We start from the raw sequence: 26605 nt of genomic DNA, 5'->3' as shown, positions 1-26605 counted from the left end.
CCCCTTGTAGACCCACCACCTTCGGGGGCAAGCATAACGGTCCGGTGCATGGGTGGTGTGTTGGGTGGCGGTCAAGGGCGGGTGCCTGGGCGACCTGGTCTTCGGCGCCCAAATCTGGTATACTGAAATAAATGAGGAATTTGAATTTTGTATTTCAAAACAGGACAAGGGGATAATTCCTAACAATATGCTAAGAAAGAACAATGGCCTCTCTACTTTGTGCTTTGAATTGTGCAGCTTCACTCCATCACAGATTTTCAAAAATATATTAATAACTCATGGTTCAATACATATATAGGCACAAATATTTCCATATTTGCAGGTTTATTGCAGATTTTAATTATCTCACAATAATCCTTAACACGGACTACTGTTGCATCCGTAACTCAAGTCTAGCTACAATTCAACTCTGAACCTCTGACATTACTTCATGTCCACTCGCCACTCAGCTCCCCTAGCATCGAAACACATTTACAGCAACAGACACCAGCACAAGTCTTATATTGTATGTCTTATTTTCTCTTAGCGTATCAACTATATTGGGTAATACGACTGTAAGGGTGACTATAGGGTTGTTATATCATGTCTGCACAGCTCTAATAATGTTAATAATTGCATTTAGAAGGTCGTAAGAGGTTTCCCATATGCTCTAACTACGAAAATATTCCAATTATAAATAAAGAATCCTACATTTTATAAATTCACTTATCACGGCCAGGTCTGCAACCAATAAACAAGTGGCTAAGGTTCAGTACATTGTACAGTTTTGGGTACTGAGTGTCATACCCTATGTATCAAGCCTTACGGTTCTCCCCCATGATGTTGTCCTCTTTTTCTTGCATAGGGCAGTCAATTGTTAGCATTATCAATAACAGCCTGTCTTCTGGTGTGGTGTCTACAAATTTTAAATATGCTGTGGTTCAACTTGTGATTAAGTAGCATGGTCCTGGGCCTTTCTGTATCGGCTAATTTTAGGCCCATTTCTTTGTAAAAGTCTTGGAGAAAACACTTATGCAGTTAAACACTTCTTCACTTCACATCTTTGAGGCGTTTCAGTTTGGTTTCAAGCCTTCTGCAGCACTGAGTCAGCGTTCTTAAAACTTAGTAATGACATAGTTCACAACTGATTTTGGTGATCATGTCATGGTCCTTTCTGACTTAACAGCAGCTTTTGGTACGGTGCAGAGTCTTTCTTAGGCCTCATTTAGGCCTAAAATATTTGTAATTCATGTCTCCACCGCACAGCGATCACATTTTTTTATACGGAAAGACGATACCATTACGTGGCCGATCTCATCAGAGCATCCCGAAAATAAATGTGTCTGCTGAATGTCTTCACGTGGTTGATATTGCCTATCATTCTTTGCTAAAGTTTACTACTAATTGTAAGCCACAGACACATCACTGTGAGTTATACTCTCAGGTTGGATGGTCTGCTCAGACCACACGCAGGCGCAATCATTGGTATACTTTTATATACGTATAAGGCGATACTTGGTCAGTTGCCTTCCTACATTTGTGCTTTACTTGTAAAGAGAAGAGTTGGTGCTCACTCTTTCCGTTCACAAGATTATTGGCTTCTATCCGTCTCATACTGAACTGAGCAAAAAGTCTTTGCCGCACCTTTGGCATGGAATATGCTGCAGCGTCCCTGGAATTGCCCCAACTTTCAGCTGGAATGCACTTTTTGTTGCTTACATGTTTTAATTAACATGCTGAAATAATACTATAATAATGCATTAGTTCTGTTTACATTTTGTGCCTGCCATGTATTTCTTCTAACTCTAGGGTGCTATGTCTTCCCCATCCTTAAACTCTAATGACACCACTGCGTCAAGTGGGCATTTTTGGCATTTCTCTGTGGTTCAGTCCTATCTAACCAACATAACATTTTCTGTAAACTGTTTGTGTTCGTCTGTCATGTGGGGTCCACTGGGTTCAGTTTTCCAGGTTTTTATTTACTCCCTTTATCTACTCACCCTGTTGTCTATTCTAAAAAAGCATTGTTTCTCTTTCTATTATAATATCTCCTTCTATTATTATGCTTAGGATACCCACATCTCTTTCAAATTATATTAGATCAACCTATGTTTGTATGAAAGGCATCAAAACTTGGATGGTTGGAATTTGTTTGCGATATATTCTGGTGTATAAACCACTATTTTGTTCTTAAGATTTAAAGTTGCCTTTTACAGTGGTATGACTAATTTATGGCTAAATTCTCCTGTACTTTATTTTTTAAATACTGTGCCTCTACTGATTCTGAGTCTACTGAGGAAAATCATTTTTTGGCAGGAGTCAATTGTGAGCTACACTCACAACAACTTGGATGGCAGTATTTAAAACAGTCTGACTCACGGTGTCAGCTTTTAGAGAACACTTTACTAACAGCACTAAATTCATTACACAGCAACTTAATACTCAAATTGTGCTTATTCAAATATACAAACATGAGCCAATATAACTAAATATTAAAACAATAATAACATTTTGAAGTATTCCCAAGTATTCATTAGGTTACGTTCTTTGGGTTTGGGCTCTGGGTTCTCTGTCTCATTCGGGGGGAAAGAAGCAACCTTGCAGTGCCATTTTTAATGTTTCCTATGCTGTGCTGCAATTAAATGGTTTTCTCAACCGCAATGTATTATGGGAACACTTTCAAATGTTTTTTTTTTTTATCTAAAACTCATATTGATACATGTTTCAATATTTCTGACGTATAATGTAAAGTGTTCTTGGACAGATGACACATGTTGTTATACTGACTGCCATGACAAGCTTTTTGTGACTTTATTCATAGCTCTTAATTGGGCCCTGTCATAGAGGTGGTCCTCTGGACTTGTGTGTGGCAAGTGTATCTTATATAAGAACAAATATGTTTTTCCCTTTAAATTTAGTGGGTAGTACATCAGAATTGACAGTAAATGTAAATGAAAATCCGAGTGGATGCAGTGGCCCCTGAGAGTCTCACCATGTTGACTTTAGAGACCTTGCCATTGGATATAAACCCCACGCTTACTAACCTGGACTTTCAGCTAGAGAGTGGTTTTAAACTGGACCATCAAATTGGCACAGTGTTGAGGTCCGCCTTTTTCCACCTACAGCAGCTGGCAAAGGTTAAGCCTTTTCTGTTGAGGCAGCATCTTGAGACAGTAATCCATTCCTTCATCACGTCTCGGCTGGATTAATGTGACTCACTTTATTTTGGAGTTAGCAAGTGTTACCTTTTCTGCAGATTGTCCAAAATGCAACTAAACTTAAACAGGGAGAACACACAACTCACTTTTTTATGCTCACTCCACTGGCTGTGTGTGCATTTTTGAGGTCATTTTAAAATCATTTAGTTTTTAAGTCTTTCAAGGTTCTTGCCTTGACTGACTCCACTGCCCAGTCCCTCAGGTCAGCTGATCAGAGTGTGGGGACAAGCTCAAAGGAGACAGAGCCTTCACCACTGCTGCTGCTACTGTGGAATGAGCTCCCCCTTCACCTGAGGCAGGCCCCTTCATTATGAAGGCCCATCTTAAAACCTACTTCTATTCCTTGGCTTTCAAGCAAGGATGAGACTTGAACTTTTATTTTATTTTTTGTCTCAGTGTTTTCTTATATTTTATAAGGGCTGTCCATCATTGATAAGTGAATTTTCACAGAGTCGGAATCTCCATCTATTAAATTGAATACTTCATAGTGAGAGCATAGACAACCATTTTTAGATCTTCACCTTAATTTCAGCCAAAAATACATCAGATTTGCTTAAATATGCACAGTTTTTGGACTAACAGTAGGGCGTATTCAACCACAAAACAGCATGATTTATCCATACACTACAAAAGAAAGACCATACATGTTTGTTTATTTTTCAATCCAACCACTTACTCCCAAAATTTGTATTTTTATGTTTTGTCTTTTATGTTTTCTTTTTTTTTCTTGCGCAGGAGGCACAAAGAGATGATGATGCAACTGCACAATAAAAAGAGCTCATGTTTAGTGCTGTTTTAAGCTGAAAAAACAGCAACAAGGTGGCAGAAGTGCATTTTTTAAGCGCACGGCATACATCTTTCCCATTGAAACCCATGCTCCGCAGCAACCAGGAAGGGAAATGGCATTTCGCCATGTGGCGCACACAGGAGGTTACACATTGAAGGGAAATTGTCATGCATACACATAGTTCAGTTGCAAATGGGAAAATTGTAAATAGTTCATGGTGTTCATGTGGAACTGTGAATTGATTTATGGGATGTATTCCATTGTAACCTGATGCATGCTAATTTCAAACAATTTCAAAAAAGGTTTCACTGGGGTGGCGCTTGAGCAGCTTTTGGTGCGCACTTGGCAGGGTGTGGAGAGTTTTCGAGGCCCTGCTCTGCCAGCATTAATACTGGTGTTAATACTTAGTTAATTGTAGAAAGTAATATGGTAAGTAACACAAAGATCTGAGTACTGTAATCGGCATTTGAAAGAGCACGCAGAGGTAAATAAAGCTGCTGGATGCTGACCAGTTTTGCACTTTTTTTTTGTAATTTTGCCCATCATTCACAATCCTTATGTGAAACATTATAACACAAGAACATAAGTTGGAGAAATGCTTTAGCCCTAACAAAAAACATTCAAAAAAACGGTGTTTTTTCATAACCGACCTGTATATTAACCGAGCTACAGTGATATTGTTGCAGCTAATGTGGTGTACTATATTTCTGGTGGAGTGTCGTAACGCCTCGCTATAGGGTGATCTCAGCATCACTCACAAGTTAACGCTAGATTATAAATCATGCCTCAAACATGTATTATTGACGGTTGTAGCAATAAGCTGAATAGTTGGTCAACTTCGAGACTCCACAAGCTAACAACAAAACAACTGAAGGATACCAGCTCTCGCTACAGAGACTCAGCAAGATGCTCGTTTGTTCTGAGTGTTTTTTTAAGCCTGAGGATTATATGGAATTTACCAGCTCAACAGGGCGCACACGTCTTGTGCTGAAAGATACTATTGATGCTATTTCACCAGTCGACATCCCAATGAGAGCGGACATTGTAAGTAACTGTTGTGTGTGTGTGTGTGTTTCACTATAGCCTGATCTGCGTAGCACACAGCAACATGATTCTCTGCCTGGGGGGACGGAACGTTTTACCTTGTTGATGGAAGGAGCATTAGTTCTGATCAATGCGCCGAAGAAAAAACCTTTCAGTAATTTTTGTAATCATCAAAATAAAACAAGATACTCTTTAGTATTACATGATGTCCTCAATATAATTGTTAAACGATAAACGATAAAATTTGTGAGGGTTTTTTTCGTAGTCAAAATAGTTGTTAGCTATTGTGCATTGTTAGCTAGCTTTTTCTGGCGTTATAACGCACAGGAAACTGAAGGAAATATATGTTCATGTTTCACCCCCCCCCACACACACACACACACACACTTTCAATAAGGTTGCCTTATAGCTCATGTTTTACAAATCCCCAAATACGTCTAAATGAATGAAAGTACAAGTATCAGGAGAGATGTTCAGAGCCAGTCAGCTATGCTTTCATCATTGGATCTTTTTTTTTCCCTGCCTCAGATGAAATGTCAGGGAAATATCCTGGACAAGTCATGAGGCACCGTGGGGCCTTGCAGACGTAAACAGACTAATATACACGGAGTGCACTTATGACCTAGTAAGTGCTGGTCTTCAGTTTGCTATGTCAAAAGGTTTGACGGTCATGGTATATATATGGGTGCTAAAAATAAAACGACACACGTTTATTTTTCTGTTTGAGTATTTGAAGCTTGAACATGACTTATGTTACAGCTGTTTACATTCTGTTAAATGGTGGACCCCGGGACCCCAGACTCAAGCAGTTAGCCATTTACAATATTTTTATATAATAATAAGTGAGCTGGATGAAATATAAATGAACATAGGTGTGAGGTAATGAGGTAAAAAAAGGGTGATGAAAGTGCAGAGGTAAAAAGCAATAACAAAACAAGCTAAAACTAAAAGGAAAAGGTTGGAGGAGCCAGTGACAAACACATTACACCAGGCACCAGACCAGAGGTCTATAGCTTACCGCTGTCAGTAGCACACTCACGAGACGTCACCGCACGCACTGGCCTCCTTCACCCTTCCCTTGATCATCAAATCAGCAGTCACAACACATTGTAAATGCATTCACTGACTTGCAATGAGTTGGATATTTCAAACTCTTTTTTTAATGCACTTTTCTTCCATTTTGGTGCAAAAAAAAAAATTACCAAGAAGGGAGCAACAAGAGGTGCCACCTGCCGACACCTGCACTAGACAAACATTTGCCTTCATGTGCCACCACATGTGATGTCGGCCACCCACCGCACCAACATTACCACCGACATTGCTCCTCTAACTTGTCTTCACTCTCAGGCTGAGAGAACCTGTCAGGAGGAACATGACATGTTCCCCAATTGCAATAGCCTGAATGAGTAGCTGTCTTTTTTCTGAACAGATAAGGCATTTTACTCTAATCTAAACTACTGCTTCTAACTACCATGGGGATGCCTAAGTGCTCTCAGCAGACCCAATTCATTTGCAAATTTGTTCTATATTAATAACAGTGTCTGGAGTTATTGGGCTTATTATTAAAGGATAAAACCCCAATTGTTCATAATGGGCTCTTTGGATGGTGTTACCGAGCACAACACAACAAAGGATGATGATTATTGTATTGCAAATAAAAAAATATTAAAATCAAATGGGAAGAGTAATGACTCTAATTTGCTTTCAGGACATTTTTGTTTTTCAGGCTTTTCTTTCATTTTAATCTTGCTTATAAAAAGAGAAAGCTTTTGTCGAACTATTGTAGTATTATTATGTTTTATCCCAAAGTTCTTCTCCCAGGACAGAGGCTGCAGCAATTGTAGCCAAAATGCATTGTAGTCAAGCATCCCTACTGTTGACCTCTTCGTTGGATACTGAAAGGGTTTGGTTCACTGGCGCTGGGAATGTCTTAAAGCACATCAGTCAACCAGTGTTCAGAGTCCATCGCCTTGATTTTGCCTGAGGTTTGTTTCCTTGGGAACCTTTCTTCACGCTGTCGGTCTGTCTTGTTTTTGGAGACGCCTGTCTCTCTGGCTTTCAGGACAGACATTTGACTTGCTGCTGCATTGTTCAGCAGTCACCTGAATGTGTTTGCCCTCTCTTGAAAGCTGGAAAATATGGACTGAGCTTTATTCTGTATTAATTGTGTTGTATATTCTGTTTTTGAACAGGCATTCAAATGCTTCCCCTTTTTCCTTGGAACACAAAACAATTACACAGAATCCCTCGCCACTTTGCGCTTCAAATTTCACAGCCTCACTCAAAAAATATATATTATATCAATATACGTATCTGTAATGATATGCTTAGTTAAGCAAATTTTACTATGTTTTTCCTAAATTAAGCATTTCCAAACACAAAAATGGCTAAACTAACAAAAATACAAATGGAGGCATTCAGAAGATGCATTGAAAGACGCTGTGATGATATGTAGTATTCTACACTAATCACTAGGTGTCAGTAATATTACATTGATGAGACAATAGCTACCCCGGAAACCGTAAGTTAAAAAAGGATGTATTATGTCTTAGAAGTCTTATTCTGTATTATTATGTATACTGTATTGGGTAATAGTAGATGTAAGTAAGATGACTATGGGGGTCTTACTTCATCTCGAGAGGACTCTAGTAGTGGTAATAAAGGTATTTAAAAGGCCATAAACAGATGTTCTATTCTCCAACTGCGAAAATAAAGTGATTAGCCAGCAGTCAGGAGATCGGGAAGACCTGGGTTCAATTCTTGGCACGAGCATCTCTGTGTGGAGTCTGCATGTTCTCCCCGTACGTGGCTTTTCTCCGGGTACTCCAGTTTCCTGGCGACCAGGGTGTACCTGCCTCTTGCCGAAAGACAGCTGGGATAGGCTCCCAGCTGATGGACGGAACTTTGTGGAAATTCACTTGTCACAGCCAATATGTTTTTCTACTGCTGTAATGTTTTGTACTGTAAATAATGATTTGGACTGTTACAAAAAAAAAGAAAAGAAAACTATACGTATATCATGTGTGAATTACATGAATGACAAATAGAAAATAAGAGCCTAATTTTTCTCAGCAAAAAACAAAAATACATGAAAGAGACGATTTAAGGACTTTGGATGTATTGGTAATCTGATTTTTCGGTACGAAGGCTTCAGTTCGGTATCAGTATCAGATTTCAAGAGGTAATCATCTGCTCCTCATATGAATATCTTCTTCATGCATGAATATCTTATTCATTTTGCCCATACATACAGATAGCAACAAAGTGTATCAACAATAGAAGAGCACATCCATTGTATACATCGCTTGTTCAACACGTATTCCAGTCCCACCAGGCAAACACGATAATACATCCTTAGTTGTCAGACAAAGAAAGCCGGAAGGAAAAGAAAAGGTCACCGGCTGGCCACACCAGACCAGCTTCTGTTTTGCAAACAGCAAATAGAAATGTCTCCCTGCAGACAAAGGTGTGAATGATCAGGGTCACCTGAGAGGCTGGCTGCCAGAATAAATGCTGCATGTCAACCATCTTAATTGCCATACAAGACAGTCTGAACTTTAGTCTGTCAAGTCACAAGGTCTTTGTTCCTCTCCACCCTTCCTAGGTTTTTAAAATTTCTCTCACTTTTTAAATTTCACTTGACAATAGGAAGAGGTATGATAGACCATAACTGCTAATTGACTGGTTTCAATTTTTTGCTTGCTGTCCAATGAGGAAATTAGGTGTTCTGCATCAGCCCATAATGTTCAAGTCAATTCATCTCCACACACCCGACTGTTGATTGGTGTCTGAATTTAGTTTTACTGCAGATTGCTTCACAACTGCTTTCATATTTGCTTCTAAAAGGAAAATGGCAATAAAGTACAACTATTATATGATATAAACATAATCATATTCGCTTCTGGCACCAACCTGAGTGGCAGCCTTCCAGCAGCTCATTGTGTGTTTTGATCTTCTTGTTCATTTTACTAAATATGGTATTTTTTGCACCCTTTTCTTTGACTTGTTTTTTCTATTCTATGGATATGGATTCCTTCACACCAAGATTTGTTTATTCAAGGAACTTACCATACACTCTGAGAGCATACCTGCTGCATTATTATTACACCTTTAAATTCAGTCTATTAGCTCAGTGCATTGTTAGTCTAATAGCTTCTCATAAGAGACCTTCTTGCCACACTCACACAGCACTCAAAGTTGCACAACACTCAAAGAAAACCCACGGAAAAGTACGGACAGGGGGATATAGAATATAGCATAGACATGCTAACCAGAACCAGAATCACTCACACAAACTTAACTTTCACTTTCCAGACACACAATTTAAGTTTCACACTCCTGAAGAGTGCTGCAACTGCTACCTGCTCTGTATTGTGTACTTTCATTCTGGGCTCTTTCGTTGCTCCCTCATTGGTGTTAAAATCCAGCACTGTAATGACTCGAGGATGTGCTGGTGTAATGATGCAACTGCATACTGTGGTGCAGCAGTGACGTTTTACTGGTGTGCTTCTTTTATTATGAAGGCTTGACTTTATCTTCAGGATGCGGTTTGCTGATGGCCAATGTTGCTGGAACCGGTTAGGATATTGTTTTTTTCTCCGGTTTCCTCCCTCATTCCAAAAGCATGCATGTTGGGTTAATTGAAGACTATTGGCATGAATGTGATGTGAAAGGATGGGTTTTTTTCCCCTGCAACCCTTGTGAGGGAAAGTGGCACTGAAAATAGATGGATGGAAGGGTGGATGGAGGGCTAGTGGGCACCAAGAAATGTGATATTTTCCCAGCGACAACAGAAGGGTTGACACATACAGTATGACTGAAAATCAAGCCTTGATGTGCCAGTACCTTCACTGATCATGGAAACGTAAATTCATTACCAACTCGGATCGAGTGACTGGCTGCGCTGCGTCAAAAACTTCAGAGACTGCTGTTTATTTTGCTTTAAACACAGCTAATGGCACAGAACAAAACAGCCCCCACTCACTCTCCTGCTCCCTCACTCCCCCTGTCCAGCTCTGAGGTGGATACCTCCCCTGCCAGTCTTCCCAGATGTCCACACTCTCCAACGCACTTCAAACTGAATCTCAGACAGGGAAGAGTCCCTCGACTCTGGAAAACAGACTGCATCATACCGGTCCCAAAGAAACCACATCCTGGTGAAGGCATTGACCAGGCCAGCGGCCCTGACATCACACTTGATGAAAACCATAGAATGTCTGCTGTGTCACCACTTAAGGCCACTCTTGACCCCTCTGCAGTATGCGTACCAGGAGAAAGTTGGAGCAGAAGATGCTGTCATCTTCATGCTTCATCTATCCCTCACTCAGTTCAAGTAGATATTATGAATGTGAAAGTAATCTTTTCATTTTATTTATCTTTTGGGGGTTTATCATTCTGGTTTCAAAAACAACACATCACAGTCATCTACCTAAACACTTCTTCCCCCGCTATGATATGCTGTAGAAATGAGTTTCTTTGACTCATTATTACTGGTCTCTGTAATCATAGTAACAACTCTGTCTCTGTGAGGCATTCTCCTGTGAATTTCAATGAGTAATATCTTGTATTTTCATCAAAATCTCATTTCCAAGTTCAAGCAGCTTGGCCTGACTAAAAAAATATAAAAGAAAAGGCATCTTCACTTTTATCATGATACTTTCAAGTAGATGTTCTATCCCCTAAAAAAACAACATTTGAAGAATCCCGGCCAAGAATACTCAGAATTGCAGTAATTGCAGTAATTAAAATGTACATTTGAGAGGCCGTTTTCATTTAGGGTTAGGATCATTAACATGTTTTTTGTTTGTTTTTTCGCTACTTGTGATGTTTTAGTTCATTTTCAAATATAAAATGCTAGTCTTCTAACACTTGTGAATGGTGATTTTGCATTGGTGGATTGTAACCACAATGTAAGCAGAGCATCAAAACGCAAGGTGATCAAACGTTTAAGACTGCCGCCTTAACTGTAGCCAATATGTGTGCTAAAATCCAACTTTTGTGTCATTCTGTCTCACACATTCACACTATCGTGATCTCCTGATGTCTTTAATGGGTTTGGATGTGGCATGATTGTTGCATCATTGCTGCTGAGGTTGGTCACGATAAGTTGGCGATTTTACATTTTGAAAAGATCCTGACGCTTGTGGAAGGTACAGTAAACCTCGGATATATCGGACTCGGATATATCGGAAATTCGCTCACAACGGACAGATAAAAAAGAACCGCTTTTTCTGTAATGCATTTCCAATAAAAATTCATTGCATATATCAGACTTTTTATAACGGATTTCGCCTATTTCGGACAAAATCTCCAGTCCCGTTCCAATGCATTTCCATTAAATTTCCCTCGCATATATTGGATGGCCGCATCGTGGCGCTCCGATTCGCCGAATCGTGACAGGCCGCTATACGACGTCATTTGCAGCGTTGCCTGCGCGTCCAGGTACATTGGAAACATAGTCAAGGAAGTGCCTTTTTATAACGGATAAAATCCGATTTACGCATATACCGGATATAAATCCGATATATGCGTAAAACGGACATTTTCCGGTATACGCATATAACGGATTTCGCTTATATCGGACAAAACCAGTGGGAACAATTGAATCCGATATATCCGAGGTTTACTGTAGTAAAAGGCAACCAGTAAGTAACCAGTAAGATGGCATCTGCAAGAAAAGCTCTTGAAGATGGAACTTCAGTGTTCTGTACCAGTTGGCGGCTGGCTATGTGGAAATGTTGCAGCAAGCAGCAAGCCCTGGTTGGTCCTGATGCTGTGGCATTAGCGCTTTGAGTACCTTGAAGATGAGCGCTAAAAAGCGCTATCCAAGGCAAAAGCTGTCAACCATTTCTTGGTTGAGTGTCTGTGCAGTGATTGTTGTGCTGTGTCTCGTTATAATCGAGTATCCGTTACAGATAATGCATGATACGAATATGAAAGGAGTACATTTCGCCATTATCCGTATTCATGTTTAAAGACAGCTGGGATAGGCTCCAGCACCCCCGCGACCTTCATGAGGAAAAAGTGGTAGAAAATGAATGAATGAATGAATGAATGTATTCACTCTTCACGCTCTGTGATTGGCCAGTCGCACATAACGACTGCCTTTCCCGAGACGCGCTGCCGCCACTGAGAGGTTAGCGGTGCTTCACAAGGTGTAATCGGGAAGTTTAAATCTTACTGCATCTAACCTCAAGGAATGCCGTTTTGAAAGAACATGCATAGTTCAACAATCCTGCGACATTCCAAGACAGAAAGCCCTTTTTTTTTTCATCGGGAGTTCATGACAGTTTGTTTATCTAACAGAAAATTACGTGAAAGCCAGATTTGGATGCAGATTTTAACTTGCTATGTTCTTAAGCTTTTGATCAGCTGATGAACAGCCAGTATTTAAATGCAGTTAATGATAAATTGTGACTCCATATTTTTTGTCTCTTGCTTATGTTTCTTCTTTTTGCATTCTGATGCGCTTTGTGTCACAATCCACCCACGCAAAATGTGACTGTAATAATTTTCCTTCAAGCTTAAAGCTTTGTTCAGGAGCAAATTAACAGATGATTCACTTCTACTGGAGGTGCAGGAGGTTGTTATATGTATTTGTTTCAACAAAATAAAACATTTTTTTTTATTTCATCCATGAATGTTTACAGATAGAAATGGTTCTTGGCTCTTAATGACTAAATTTGACTTAATAATGACTTAATTTCCTTTTTTTGTCTATTTAGATCTACTGACTATGGCTCTACATATGAGAGAATGAATGACAAAGTTGGATCCAAGACTGTTCTGAGTTACCTTTATGTCTGTCCAACCAACAAGAGGAAGGTAAGATCCTGCTGCAAGTATCCACTTTTTTACGTAAGACGAAGAATAGATGAAAAAATAAAGTCAATTATATTAAAACTGCAATCCCAGTTTTGTCCATTGAGTTAACCTTCTTTGATGCCACAAATGTTTAGGTGAAAGTAAATTCAATTGTGTCAATTGTGTAAATATAGCCATACATTTTAATACTTACATGGAAAGGATTTGAAGCATTATCAGCAACTGAACTTCTGTTTTGGAAATTGTATGACTGGAGCAGAAACAAAAATTGGTAATGCTGCTGACTGCAGTCAGCCACACAAACAGTAACGTGCAGTCAGGGGACGTAGGCGGATGGGAGGCAGCCTCACCAGTCATGGTGGCAAAAAATATACTCATAACACAAAAAAAAAAGATATTTGTCCATTGAATTTTATTCAAAATATTTTCTGTATGAGAACATTCTCTCCATGAGAACATTCTCAAGTTAAAATGGCTGAATTTGCACATTTCCTGATCAAGTCAGACTGCCACGAGCTTGCCTGCCTCCTGAGTTTGATCATAGTGGCTGCCAGTTTGTATTTGTCAGCATGTAGCAAAAAATATAATGTTGCCAATGCTGTCATTTTCTACAGCCTCTGTAATGCCATTAATGTAAGTGTGATGTCATTATTCTTGCTCAGGGTACCGCTGCCTCCTAAAGGGATCAGTCGAGAATGAACTGGAAGGTGTTTGTCATTGCCGTTCTTCCATAGAAGAAAAGCCAGTATTTTTTTATTTAAAGTTTTTGGGATGGCAGTAACACTAGCTAATAGAAAAACAAATACATTCTAGGTATGTTTATGCTCTGCTAAATTAATTAATCAATTTGACTATTAATTTGCTAAGATGGAGGATTATATACTCAAATACACTGCAGAACTTTTCCTGCAAAAGCAATGTTTGCATATACTTCATGTACTGATAAAAAGGAAAGAACACTTGTGTTTTCCAGTTCATAAAAGGAAATGGGACTAAGACATAATTGAAGACATTTTTTAAACCAAAGTGAATTAATCCTTGTCTTTTCTTGAATCCTCTTAATGAGCAACTTGTATTAACATAAAAATAACAACTCCAAAGAATCAGTGCCTTACCAACCCTGAACCTCACCGCACGTCACTGCATACAAAGGAGTCCCATTGTAACGTTTTGCTCAAGGTTAGATCACGGATGCGGCGGCACATGCTGAGAGATTTCAAAGAAAGAGATTTTAATGAGTATGAAAACACTACACAAAGATAGCATGAATAAGGGATAGTACAGTATGTTAAAGGCATGAAGGCACACGTGTTTTTGGAATGTGGGAAAAGCCCCTCCATCACACACACAGGGAGTACATGCAAACTCCATACATAGGGGCCCCTCTGACTGTCAACATCGTCAAGTTAATGCACTCATTCATTCATTTTCTACCGCTTATCCTCATGAGGTTCGCTGGGGTGCTGGAGCCTATCCCAGCTGTCTTCGGGTGAGAGGTGGGGTACACCCTGGACTTGTCGCCAGCCGATCGCAAGGCATAAACACTCACATTCATACCTATGGACAATTTGGAGTTAACCAACATTTCCGTGTACTTCATCATGTGTTCACCCTAAGACATTCATCTAAATTATCAATGTGGGGCTATTTTAGTGGAATGTCTTTAAAGGGGGCAAACGTTCTGTCAGTGATAAATGCACTGCTATTTTTCTAGCTTACATTTAATTGATGGGGGAAAACACAGTCATATTGGCCACAAGTGAAATGGCTTCATGGTAATTCCACCACACAGTCTATTGAGAGGAGTGATGGCAGCAGTTCAGATGCATAAATAACGTTTTGCTAATGACCAAACACTAATGTGTTTAGACAGCAGGCATATGACCTAAATAAATTGCTACAGTGTACAGGGTGTATCTTATGTTATAATTATTCCAAATAAATGTTTATGTCATACAAATGTATGTTATATTGTATCTTATCTCAAAATTGCAACATATACAAGCATATACAGTTCATGGAGTTATGCATATGTATAAGTTTCAAAAAGACTCTCTTGTGGGGGTGTTTATAGTTGAATGCATTGCGGGCCCTGCCTGGCTGTTCATTTAGCTCAGTTGACAGTGATGGAGCGATCATCAGATCACATGTTCACTTCACTTTACAGTAATTTATTGGAGCGCTGTGGAGCAATAGCGTGAGAAAATGAAAAGAAAAAATATTTGAAACGTCTGGAGTTACAGGTTCAAACTGCAGTGATGGTCAAGGCGCAGCTGAGCTGGAGACTGTTTGCACTTACTCCAATCATTCAGTGCAATGACATGACATGCTATCAGATTGGGAAACATGGTTTGGGCCACAATTTGGCAGGCACTCGAGAGACTGCAGAGAACTTTCATGTGGATATATGTCGGCAGGAATAGTTTGTACTCTTCAACAAGCGCTCTGTTCAGGCTTACAACCTCTTAAAAATATATATACATAAATAAATAGTACTGGCCTTCAGGCTTACAGAACATGTTTGGTAGCATGATCACCTACCGGTACTGTTGAGTAATCCCTTGTTTATTGAGGTCAATTGGTTTCAGACCCAGCCATAATCCTCATGGCCTGCACGCTTTCCGGGTGTCCATTATTTATTTTTCAGGGATTGGCAACCTTTGCCAAAGCAGAGACAGAAATCACAAAATGCACAAAAACAAAAATCCCACTTGGACAATAGATGCACCAAAAACACACAATGATGATAAAAGGAAGCGACAGGCGGTCACTGCGACTTAAAGTAGAGCAAGCTAAGCTAAGCTAAGTAAACAAAATGATGTGGACAGAGCCACAATGGGAGAAAGAGACCTTTAAATGGCCAACAAGAAGGTAACACAAATAGAACCAGGATGTATGCATACCCAATTTACAAGACAGGGAAAAACTGGAAGTTGGAGGAAGAAAAGATAGCAACCGGAAGGACTAAAAAAAAATATCAAAATAGATGAATATAAAAAGGTGTGAGCCAAACTCGTGCAAAGTTAGAGCATAGGAAACTTGTTCAGAACCTTCTAAATATGGCTTTTATTAAAATTATTAAAGCACTCTAAGAGAATACATATAACACATAATATTTACTCGCACATGTTAGCATTGGGATACTTCCTTCTTGTTCGTACTTTTTTATTTTTCTGGTCATCAACCTCACGACCCTCAATCACGATCAACCTATTGTTATTTGGGATTTGCTGTCAATTGCTGTTGTAAATTCCCAAATTATATGTTTACATTTGGTGATGGCACTGTACAGGGCGGCCTTCATAATTTAAATTTTTATAATTTTTTCAATGATTTTTTTTTTACGCAAAGCACCTTGCAGGGCAGCAAAGGGTCTTCTGAGGACCAATGGCACATTCGAGCCATCCAGCTGTTGACATTTTTTTTAATGTCTGTCAGTGTTGGTGATAAAAGATACCAGACAAACTGTACCTCAGACATTACATCAATGTCAATTCAGCCAGCTGAATGAAAATCTAAACTGTGTATTAACCAAACCCAATAAACACTCTCTTGTGTCTGGCTCTCTCTGACTGGAGTGGCTGTGTGGATGTGGTATCCCAGCGAATTTACTTACATAACATACAGTCCGAGCTCTCCGTTGTAGTCCTGGACATATTAGAAAAAATGAATGCATTATCACATCAGTGCCCTCCCCTACCGGAGAGTGAAGCCGCGAATGAAGCTGCAAAATCTAAAAAGCTAAGTGGCAAGGGACGACTTGAACGAAAAACTCTTTTCGTTTGATTCCAGAACCAAACTGAGATATGATTCATCATGCATAAGATAATGGCCCATAGCACAGTGCCAACACAACAAAGGAGGTCATCAGTGGCAAGACATTCAAGGTTTCCAGACTGTCGAGGTTACCTGCAAATGAGCTGAAGCCTGGAAAACCTAAAAACAAAAAAGAAAGATTAATGGCTATAATCCACAGATAAACTCATAATTGTTTGTATTTTGGGGGTGAGAGTCCAAAACCAGTCAGTATCTGGTGTGACAATGATTTAACTCAAATATGGTACACGCAGATCCAAATCCAGAGCATCCAAAAGACTGGTTTTGTGCCCCCCACCCTCACCTGTGCAATAATCATGTTTTATACAATAGACATTTTTTTTATTACAATACAATACAATTAGTGCCTTAATACCAGTCAATATAATGGTTCAATGAAAGCCGGGTCATTTTGTTTAAAAAAAAATATATATTGTGAAAACAGTTGAGTCCTGGGAAAAGAGGACATGCTCTAAAAGATCTCCACCGAGTGCAGCAGTGGAGCCGTGGCAAGAAGGCATGCCAAAGTCACACTCATGAAATGAACTTGGAAATAAAGTGGGGTTGTTTGCCAAGTATAAACCCAGTGTGAGCCAAAACCATGGCCTTTTCTGCTGACACTGCACCTGACACAAACTACTCTTTTTTTCCTTCCCCATGTACTTTTAGAATTTCACTTCACTTACACCTTCCTTTCAGACCTTCGTTTTTTTACCGTTGACAAAAAATAATAATTCCATTATTCCCTGACCACAGTTTTCTTTTTCCCCCTCTCAGATTATGGTACTGACTGATCCAGAGTTTGAGAGCAGTGTGCTAATCAGCACTGATGAAGGAGCTAGTTTCCAGAAGTACCGCCTCACTTTCTACATCCTGAGCCTTTTGTTCCACCCCACGGAAGAGGACTGGGCCTTAGCCTACAGCCACGACCAAAAGGTGACATCTATCTGTCTATCTATCTGTCTATCCATCCAATTATTATTGTGTGTATATATTATTATTACATCGTATAAATAGGTGCGATTGGCTTGCAATCTAATTGCAAGATCTTCATTGCCTTGCAAGATCAATTGCATTAACATTGATTCATCTCACTGATTAAATACGCCTCAGTAATGAAAGCCGGCTATGCATCAAGCAGTAAAGTTGAAGAAGGCGGTGCATGCGTTTGGCAACTGAACAAGAGAGTCAGAGTCAGTGCATGCAGTCAGATGCTGTTGGTATTTGCATCAGCATATCGACACCTTGGCACACAAAGAAAAAGCACCAGAAGATGACTGCCTCTGCTTGACTCATCTGCATGTTGCCACTATCTCCTCGGGGTAGTGGAAAAAAATATGTTTCTCATGTAGTAAGTCAAATGTGGTTTTCACAGATGTTAGTGGAGTCTTCATTCCCTCACAGCCTCGACCCTTCATTTTGACATTCAGGCCAGCAGCGAGGGGCTTTCATATGGTCGTTTTCAGCTTGTAACTGGCTAATAGTTTTCAGACTATGTCACTTTGAATTTAATCAGCAGTGCGTTCATGTTAGGCTTTGGAAAAGTGTAGCCCCGAGGACTTGTGTGCAGGAGTGAAAATATATTCATGCAATATCAAAATCCATTTTGGGACAAATACAATGGAGCAAGTGATTTTGCGGTAAGTCCCGATTCCCTTTCATGACTTTAACCTCTTAACACTTAACACTTCTTGCCAAATTTGACCTGTTTTGACATTGACAGCAGCAAAAATACCCTAAATGTTTATTTTTACATGAAACCTGGTGTGTGACACACATTACAGGTTAAATGATAAATGTTTTTGTGTTATATTTTTTAAGGGTACTACAAATGTTTGTACACTGAGGCTGTTTTGGGAGATTCAAAATTATGGTTTTAAGGAATCTTAAGGAAATCTTTAAGGAAAAAGTTGTGTGTGTGTGTGTTTCTATTGTTTTATGGGACAGTGGTGAAATAATAATCAATTTACAAATCAATTGAAGTTGGGAGGGTGTAAATGGGGGTTCATAACATTATAAAGACAAATGAGCTACCGTTGCAGCTGTCAGTAAGTTGCAGTGATTGTCAGTAAGTGCAGCAGGCACCTACTCAATCTGACCTTCCAAGCTGAGAGGGTGATAGTCATTTGGACAAGCATGTGTCAGAGAAGGAAGACAACATGATACTCTGATTGCAGCCTCTGTGATAAGGCAAATGATGGAGAGGAGCAAGCACAAGGGCACCCACTTACATCAAAAACTTGACTATTTGTTGGTCTTCACTCGAGTTGCTGGCAGGATAACAGGGCTAAGTGTCAGGGATGCCTTTTCAAAGATCATTCAAGCCTGCAATAAAATCCTGTTTTACTGGTGATCCAAGTCTGGTACGGACGTTACAGTAACAATACTTTACAGTTTACTTTGCATTGAGCCAGTCCGACGGGCCTCACGCAGTCACACAGAGCCTGACAATGTTCAGAACTTTGCTCTGACCTGAACACACACAGCAGTACAGTTCCAACACTGTATACATACCGTATGTATCTCCAACACACAGGCCTCTAGTTCCTTCATCCTTTCCCTCTCATTTTCATCACAACAATGCAAGGTGTATTCAGTGACACTCCGAACATCACAAAAACGGCTGAATAATGTACGTATGGGTGTTTATAAGTAAATAAACAGGAATACAAAGAAAAACATGAATTGGATATTCTTATCACCCACTTGGTAACTCTTAAGCAGTTTAATGAGATTGAAGTGTCGCTACACGGAAGTGCACGGCTGCCCGCAATGACAGTTCCGAAAATAGCACATTGTGGAACTTGTTTATGTTTCTTCTAAAAGATAACGTACGGTATGTGGAGCACAAGTGGTCAAAACACCGCTATGGTGGGGGACGTAGGGGAGCGAGGATGTGAAAAAACCCCAAAAAACAAACATAGAAATCAGATGAGTTATGGCAGAATGCACGGCAGTAAATACAATTCTAATGGCAGAGAAGGCAGCATGGGTGTTCAGGATCCCGCTGTAAATGATGATGATGATGATGGTGGCTGTTGAAGTTGAAGAGAGTGACATTGAAATCCTGGGTATTGCCAGGAGAACTTTTGTGAGTTAGTAATACTTTGGAGTAATTATTACTATTGTACAAAACCAGAAGATAAAACATTATTGTTTTTAAATTACTTCTGAATTAGAACAAACACAGATTTAATAGTTAGTTGGCAAAAATTCAACCAGTCTGATTACAATGCTGATATTAATACTCGTGTCCTACATCATTGTTAATTGTGACACTGTAAAAAAAAAAAGCATAATGTTTTACGATGTTTGATGATGATAGCAGGCAAGCCTGGGGAGTGAAAACTGGATACTTGCAGTCAGGGGTGATGACGCCTTACAGACTGATCCAAAGGCAAAAGGCCAGCAGACAGCTCTTAAAGCTCGCAGGAGGCCAACATCAGTTCCAAGGCCATCAGACAGGGCCAATGTCTGGAGGCTAGCAGAAAGGCCAATGGCAGTAGTGTAGCAGACCCAAACAGACTGGTCAGGGTTAGATTTAGATTTTCACTGCTGCCTCTGATGACAACATGTCGATAATTCTCCTGGGCCGATTCGGCCAGTCACCCCTCCAGTCAAAAAACAATTATTCATTCAATCCACATGCACACACTTGTGGTATTCTACACCTGTAGACACAGCTGCACTGGGGTATACTAATAGAAACAGTCCACCAACAGGCCGAACCAGGCCTGTAGAAGAGTAAAAAAAATGCTTTTGCCTGTCCTTAAAAGGACCATAGTTGTGTGCATGTGCTAACTTTCTCCCATGTTGTACCTCATATTTGGTCCCAAATGCTAAAACTTTGTGTGGATTCATAAAAGTAAAATTTTATGACGTTATCGAGTGCTAACGTTAACCTCAAGTTAATTCCTGCTAGCACACTGCCTACCACACGGCCACACATTGTCACAAACAGTGACTAATGAACAGTGTGTCTGTATTAATTTAGTGCTTTTAATTTGATGTTCCTGTCTTGGTTTTACACAATATATAATACATACAAAAAGAATTTTTCTATAATGTACGACCTCCTCCTGACCCCTTTTGGTCTGCTGTAAGTTTGTAGGAACACGACTTGTAGTCAGTCCGTGAGTCCAAAAAAGTTGGGGACCACTGCTTTAATCAGCTCAATGTGTAGTGTAGCTTCATGCAGAAAGACAGTTGGGTTTTCTCCGTGTTGTTTTGGCACGGTTGGGCCAACAATAGCCAGTTTTGTTTTTCCAATGAAGAAACAGTTGAATGACTAAGACAAAAAATGTGGCCAATATTGGTGAGCATTTCTCCTCTCTCCAACAGCATAACATACTGTACCATTGTGTAATAGGACTGAATTGATTTAGTCTTCTGCTTGAATAATGATCATGCCTGAGTTCAGTTGATAGAGGTATTTTAGCTGAGGTAATATTCCTGGCATTTGCTTTCTGAAGACTTCCTTTCATTTGCCAAGAGTCTTCTGTTAGGAGATTACCACTTTGCCAGGACCTGAGTTCAAATGAACATCTGTTCATGTCTGCAAATATATTACATCTCCGAGCAGTTCAATCATGTGACTTGACAACAGTGATCTAAATAAGTCAGCGCTCAGTCTATCAGACAAAGGACAAAACAAACTTCATCCTCAACATATTGCCTCAAGTATTGCTTGTATTTTTTTGTTCCTCCATGACCTAGAACTGAAAGATGTGAAGCCTCACCAAAGACATGCATGAATGGTGTGGAGTCACAGTGGGCTTTTAGGATTTCATGCATACATATCTACAGTAGGAAATTCAGAAATTAGATAATAGTATGTAACTACTGCTCTTTGTGTTGTGTTGTTACCATTTGCAGAAGATACAAGTCATGTGTTTGCGTGTACTGTAGATCAGGGGTGTGCAAACTACTGCCCGGGGGACACGTGGCCTACCCAGCATTTGAATCCGGCCCGCCAGTTGCTTTCTAAGTATTTCAACATTTAACATACAAACTTATTTAGTAAAAAAAAAAAAAAAAACTGTAAAATTAAATTACATAATTTTAAGTGGTCTGATGTTTAAAGTGATCTTGAAAAAATATACATGAGAACATAAAGCACTTTTACAGATAAAATTAGACAAATAATTCAAGGAAAATTATAAGCATAAAATAGTGTGTGTGTTAAATATATGTTCTGGCCCCCCGGACAATTTTGTTAACTCAATGCAGCCCACGAGTCAAAATATTTGCCCACCCCTGCTGTAGATGGGCAGAAGAGAATTCATTCTAGGTGAAATTCAAGGTAGCCAACAGGTCACATAAAATACATAAAACACAAAATGGTATGCACATTAAATAAGAAGGCTGTATTACTGCGATTTGGACATACACTACATGAATGCCATATTATGCATATATGCTTACATCTGGTTTCATGAAAAGTAGGAACAAAACAATTTAATACATACTGTATAGACACTGACTACAAATTATCAAATTATTATTATCAAATTATTTCAACATGGCGGCATGATGGATGAAAACACCTCACATCTGGAAAATTGCACTAAAAAGATGGTGATGCACACGCAAAACTTTTGTGTGGGTTTTGTTTTTTGTTGCACTATGGGAATTCTATGGTCTCCTTAGATCACAGTTCTGAGTGGAAAACAGCTAAAGCATCACAGATATCACAAGCAAAATCTGGACTGCTGGGCAAGAGTCATCAATATGTCTAAGAGACAACTGTTCTCCAGCCTTTTTTTATGACAGTTTCAGGTCTCACAACAACAAAATGGATTAGCTCGGACAGGACTTTATGATGAGTTTATGATCATCATCACTTGCTCAGGGCAGTTATGTGATGGCTGTCAGAGAGACCTGTATACAGTCCATTGGTATTTCTGCAAGCAGCTATTGAACTATCAGTCAGGTGACCATATTATGAAAAAAAAACAAGACGCTCAGTAATTAAACACTGAAATCATACTGAAATGTACTCTGTGTGTATAGAACATTGTTATATTACAAAATAGTATTCAAAGCCAAAGACATACATTTGAGTAAGTGTTCCTGGAAACAGCACAAATCTGATTCCCAAACCATTCATTCATTCATTAATTTTCTACCGCTTTTTCCTCACGAGGGTCGCGGAGGTGCTATCCCAGCTGTCTTCGGGGGAGAGGCGGGGTACACCCTGGACTGGTCGGCAGCCAATCACAGGGCACATATAGACAAACAACCATTCACACTCACATTCATACCTATGGTAAATTTGGAGTCGCCTAGCATTAACCTAGCATGTTTTTGGAATGTGGGAGGAAACCGGAGTACCCGGAGAAAACCCACGCATGCACGGGGAGAACATGCAAACTCCACACAGAGATGGCCGAGGGTGGAATTGAACCCTGGTCTCCTAGCTGTGAGGTCTGCGCACTAACCACTCATCCGCCGTGCCGCCCATTCCCACCAGACTGTGAATATTCTCATTCATCCACATCATTCTATTCTCAGGGCATCACAACTGGACTGCTCAAGGAGTCTTAGAAGACATTACCCCTTTCAACAGTTCGTGCTAAGACTAGGTGGGACACACAACAGTCAGACTAGATAGGACAGCACTACTCTGAGAACTTGATGCAAGATCCAGTGTATTTATCTTCTAAATGAGGAGGCAGGTCCACACAGGAATGGTTGTCTCCCCAGTGGTGTCAAACTGTTAGGATATAATAGAGTAGGGCCTCTGCCCTCCATTGATGGTCATTCGGGTGCCATCACCTTCGTTAGCTTCCCATTCAGATGGTAATGATGGTCATGAACCCACCTGAAACCGAGGTGGCTGTTCCTTGGATATGTGTTAGTGGCTAAATGACTCAATTTTAGGAAGGGATGAAAGCTCATCATTGTATGTGGACAAAGATAGGTGGTGTCACAAGAAATTGGCAAGTTGAAGCCTCCAATTTTATGAGATTTCAACTCCAAGCATCAGAGGATTAATTTTGTACATATGTTTTGCTTTTTCTTTGGCTTTTGGACGACGTTAATTCAAAAAGCCACTCAAACTGCAGCCTTTCAGAGATTAAGTCACATGCAGCAGAGTGCCCTAATGGCATTCAATTTAATGGCCCACTGGAAAATCAATGAAACCTGGGACATTTTACTGACATTTGAAAAAAAAAAAAAACAGGCTTTGTAAACTGGACATGTTCTATGAAAACAGGAGATTTGGCCATGCTTAGTACTGCAACAATGGTAATATTTATAGCTTGAGTTACCTTTGTGTTTACATCAATCATGGTTGTGCAAGAACACACCCATCATTAAGAGACGGAGCTGGCAGTGGATCCAGCGAAGAACACAACCATGCAACTAAATTTATTAGTAATAATTACATTAAATAAAAATAGGCATACAGACAAAACTAACTGATAAAAAAACATTACATCACGGCTGAGCAAAAGCATTTTTTTTACTGTGGCTACACACAGCTGGTAACTGGATTGCCTTGCAGACAAATGAATCCAGAAACATGTGTCACAAAGACACGAGGCCCATATGGGATCCCAAACAGCGTTCCAACATCTTCAGTCTCATCCTATTGCATGCAGCTGTTACAAGTTTTCTGAAAATCATGTCATCTTGGGAGTCATGGTCCTACTTGGAATTAAGTAAATGGAACTAAACATACTACACTGCCTTAGGCGAGAGGCAGAGAACACCCTGGACTCCTGAACCATCCAATCGCACGGCACATATACCATTCACTCTTACATTCATACCTGTGGACAATTTAGAGTGTCCATTTAACACAGTGCTTCTCAATTATTTTAAATTAGCATTTATCTGTAATGAAGACTCTTCTTGTTGAGGACCAGAGAGGGTGGTGGGGAGGACAGCCGCAGTATCAGTACTACCGTGTCTTGCTAAAAGTTGTGTTTTTTGTAATTCAGTAGTGTTTCTCACCATGTTTTTCAAAGTGCTGGCACTTCCAACTTTCATGGCTTGGCTCCATGCTAGATTTGTTTTCAGTCGTACTGAATAAAAACAGCACAGACTTGTGGTGTAAATATGTTAGTTAGCAAAGAACTATGTAGTCAAATTATGATGACATCATCGTGAGGGGACAGAGCTGTGTGACAATGTCTTTTGGGGTAAGATTTAGGAGCACACTAACGTTTTGTAGTAAAGTAGACATGTTACAAACACAGCTAGACTCACACAGTGTATTAATAACAGACAAGACTGAGTCACCAACGCTGAGTATTCTTTCTTTGGACACTCCATTCCATGAAATTATGCACGACTGGACAGACCTCTGTGTGGATGAGATGCAGGAGTGGTGTTTCTTTCTTTTCTTTTACATATCTCTTGTTGGAATTTTGCTTTTTGTTCTACAGAACAAGAATCTGCTGCAAACCTTTTTTTCCACTGAGTCAGACACCATTAATTGTACCACAACTGTTTATTTTTCCACTTTAATAAATCCAATAAATGACTAGTTTGTTAGGTGCAATGTTTGGCACGATGCTAACCGAGACACGTAGGAAAAAAAAGACAGATTTTTGACAATATATTTTTGTTGATAACAGACTTACACAAATGGGCGTGTACAGAAACCAAGGTGCCACTGTACAAGAAACTGGACAGACTGGATCAGAACAGACTGCAACGTCAATTCCCAAGCACACCCAAAATGAATAGGCATCAGGGCATCAATGTTTGAGGATTACAGAAATAACTGAGTTTTCTGGAGGTTCTGATAACTACCATGGCCATTGCTGGGGACAATGCCGCTGAGGAAATCAGGTAGAAGGTCTCTTGGAAGGCACAGAAGAGGAGGGGTTCTGCAAGGAACGGTAACATATCGCATCGTAAGCTGTAAGTTTAGAATGAGCTAGAACCATTGAGATAAACAGAAAATCTTAAGTCTCCACTGTCATTGAGAGGGACTTAAGGTGTGTAGCGGGATGAAAGGTCATTGGTCATTGAGGATAGAGTGACTGTGTCTTGGCTGAAAGGCTGACGGTCTCTCCTCAAAGCCGAGAAAGTTAATAGAGGTTAAGTGGAGAACGAACTAATTCAATTGAGTTCAATACAGAGTGAATTCCTAGCAGCACAGTGGAAATGTGGAACTGTTGTCGTTTTGTCTGTGTGGTTTACGGAATGAATGAATGATTTTCTCAACATATAATTGACTGGCAACCGGTCAAGGGTGTACCCCGCTTCTCACCTACAGTCAACTCGTATAGGTTCCATGTCACCCAGCGAGATAAATGGTATACAGAATGAATTAATGAATTTTTCCTTGAATTAAAATTTCCCTAAAGCTTATCTACTATCTAGTCCTCTGAGAAGAGTCCAGTTAAAATGACAAAAGAACTGGCAAAGCCACCTCTCCGAGAGAGCCACACAGCCCCTTCAGTCGTTCACTATGCAAACATGGTTTAATTCAGTCCACCCTAATGATGCAAATTTATTCTGTTAATTATTTCTAGCTGAATTCTATCATGGCTAAACATTTCCAGAAATGCAATGGGGACATGTGACTATTCAGGGAGGGAGGGAGAGGATATTACTTAGAATTACTTTGTTGGATTAATTTTAATTTGAATTACATTTATTCGAAGAATTAGCATTTTTATTTTATACCATTGTTTTCTGGTAGGCCACGGTGGACCGTGTGGTTATTGCATCTACTTCACAGTCAAAGGCTCTGTTTTGAACCTCTGTGAGTGTGACTTTTCTCTGGGTCCTCCAGTTTTCTTCCCCAAAACATGCATGGGAGATTCTAAATTGACCATAGGTGCTTGTGCTTGTGAGTGTGACTGTGTCCAGATACAGAAAATGTCCCCAAGCTAAGGTCAAGTCCAGCTCAGGCTGGTAACACAAGGTGTGGGTCAAAAACGACCCCCGGGCTGGACTTCGGTCACCCCTTTGT

At 39.9% G+C, this 26605-nt stretch overlaps 1 protein-coding gene across 1 annotated transcript in view; it reads left to right on the top strand.

Annotated features, from left to right (window-relative positions):
• The window catches only part of LOC131137935 (VPS10 domain-containing receptor SorCS3-like), a 170606-nt gene that overhangs the window by 86593 nt on the left and 57408 nt on the right, over nucleotides 1–26605 (top strand). Inside the window, exons 3-4 of the mRNA XM_058086792.1 lie at nucleotides 12753–12852; nucleotides 17446–17604. Of these exons, the coding sequence (XP_057942775.1) occupies nucleotides 12753–12852; nucleotides 17446–17604 (259 nt within the window). The remainder of the gene's footprint in view (nucleotides 1–12752; nucleotides 12853–17445; nucleotides 17605–26605) is intronic.

The sequence above is a fragment of the Doryrhamphus excisus genome, chromosome 1 (assembly GCF_030265055.1).
Source record: "Doryrhamphus excisus isolate RoL2022-K1 chromosome 1, RoL_Dexc_1.0, whole genome shotgun sequence".
Taxonomy (NCBI): domain Eukaryota; kingdom Metazoa; phylum Chordata; class Actinopteri; order Syngnathiformes; family Syngnathidae; genus Doryrhamphus; species Doryrhamphus excisus.
This window is presented reverse-complemented; position numbering and strand designations above follow the sequence as displayed.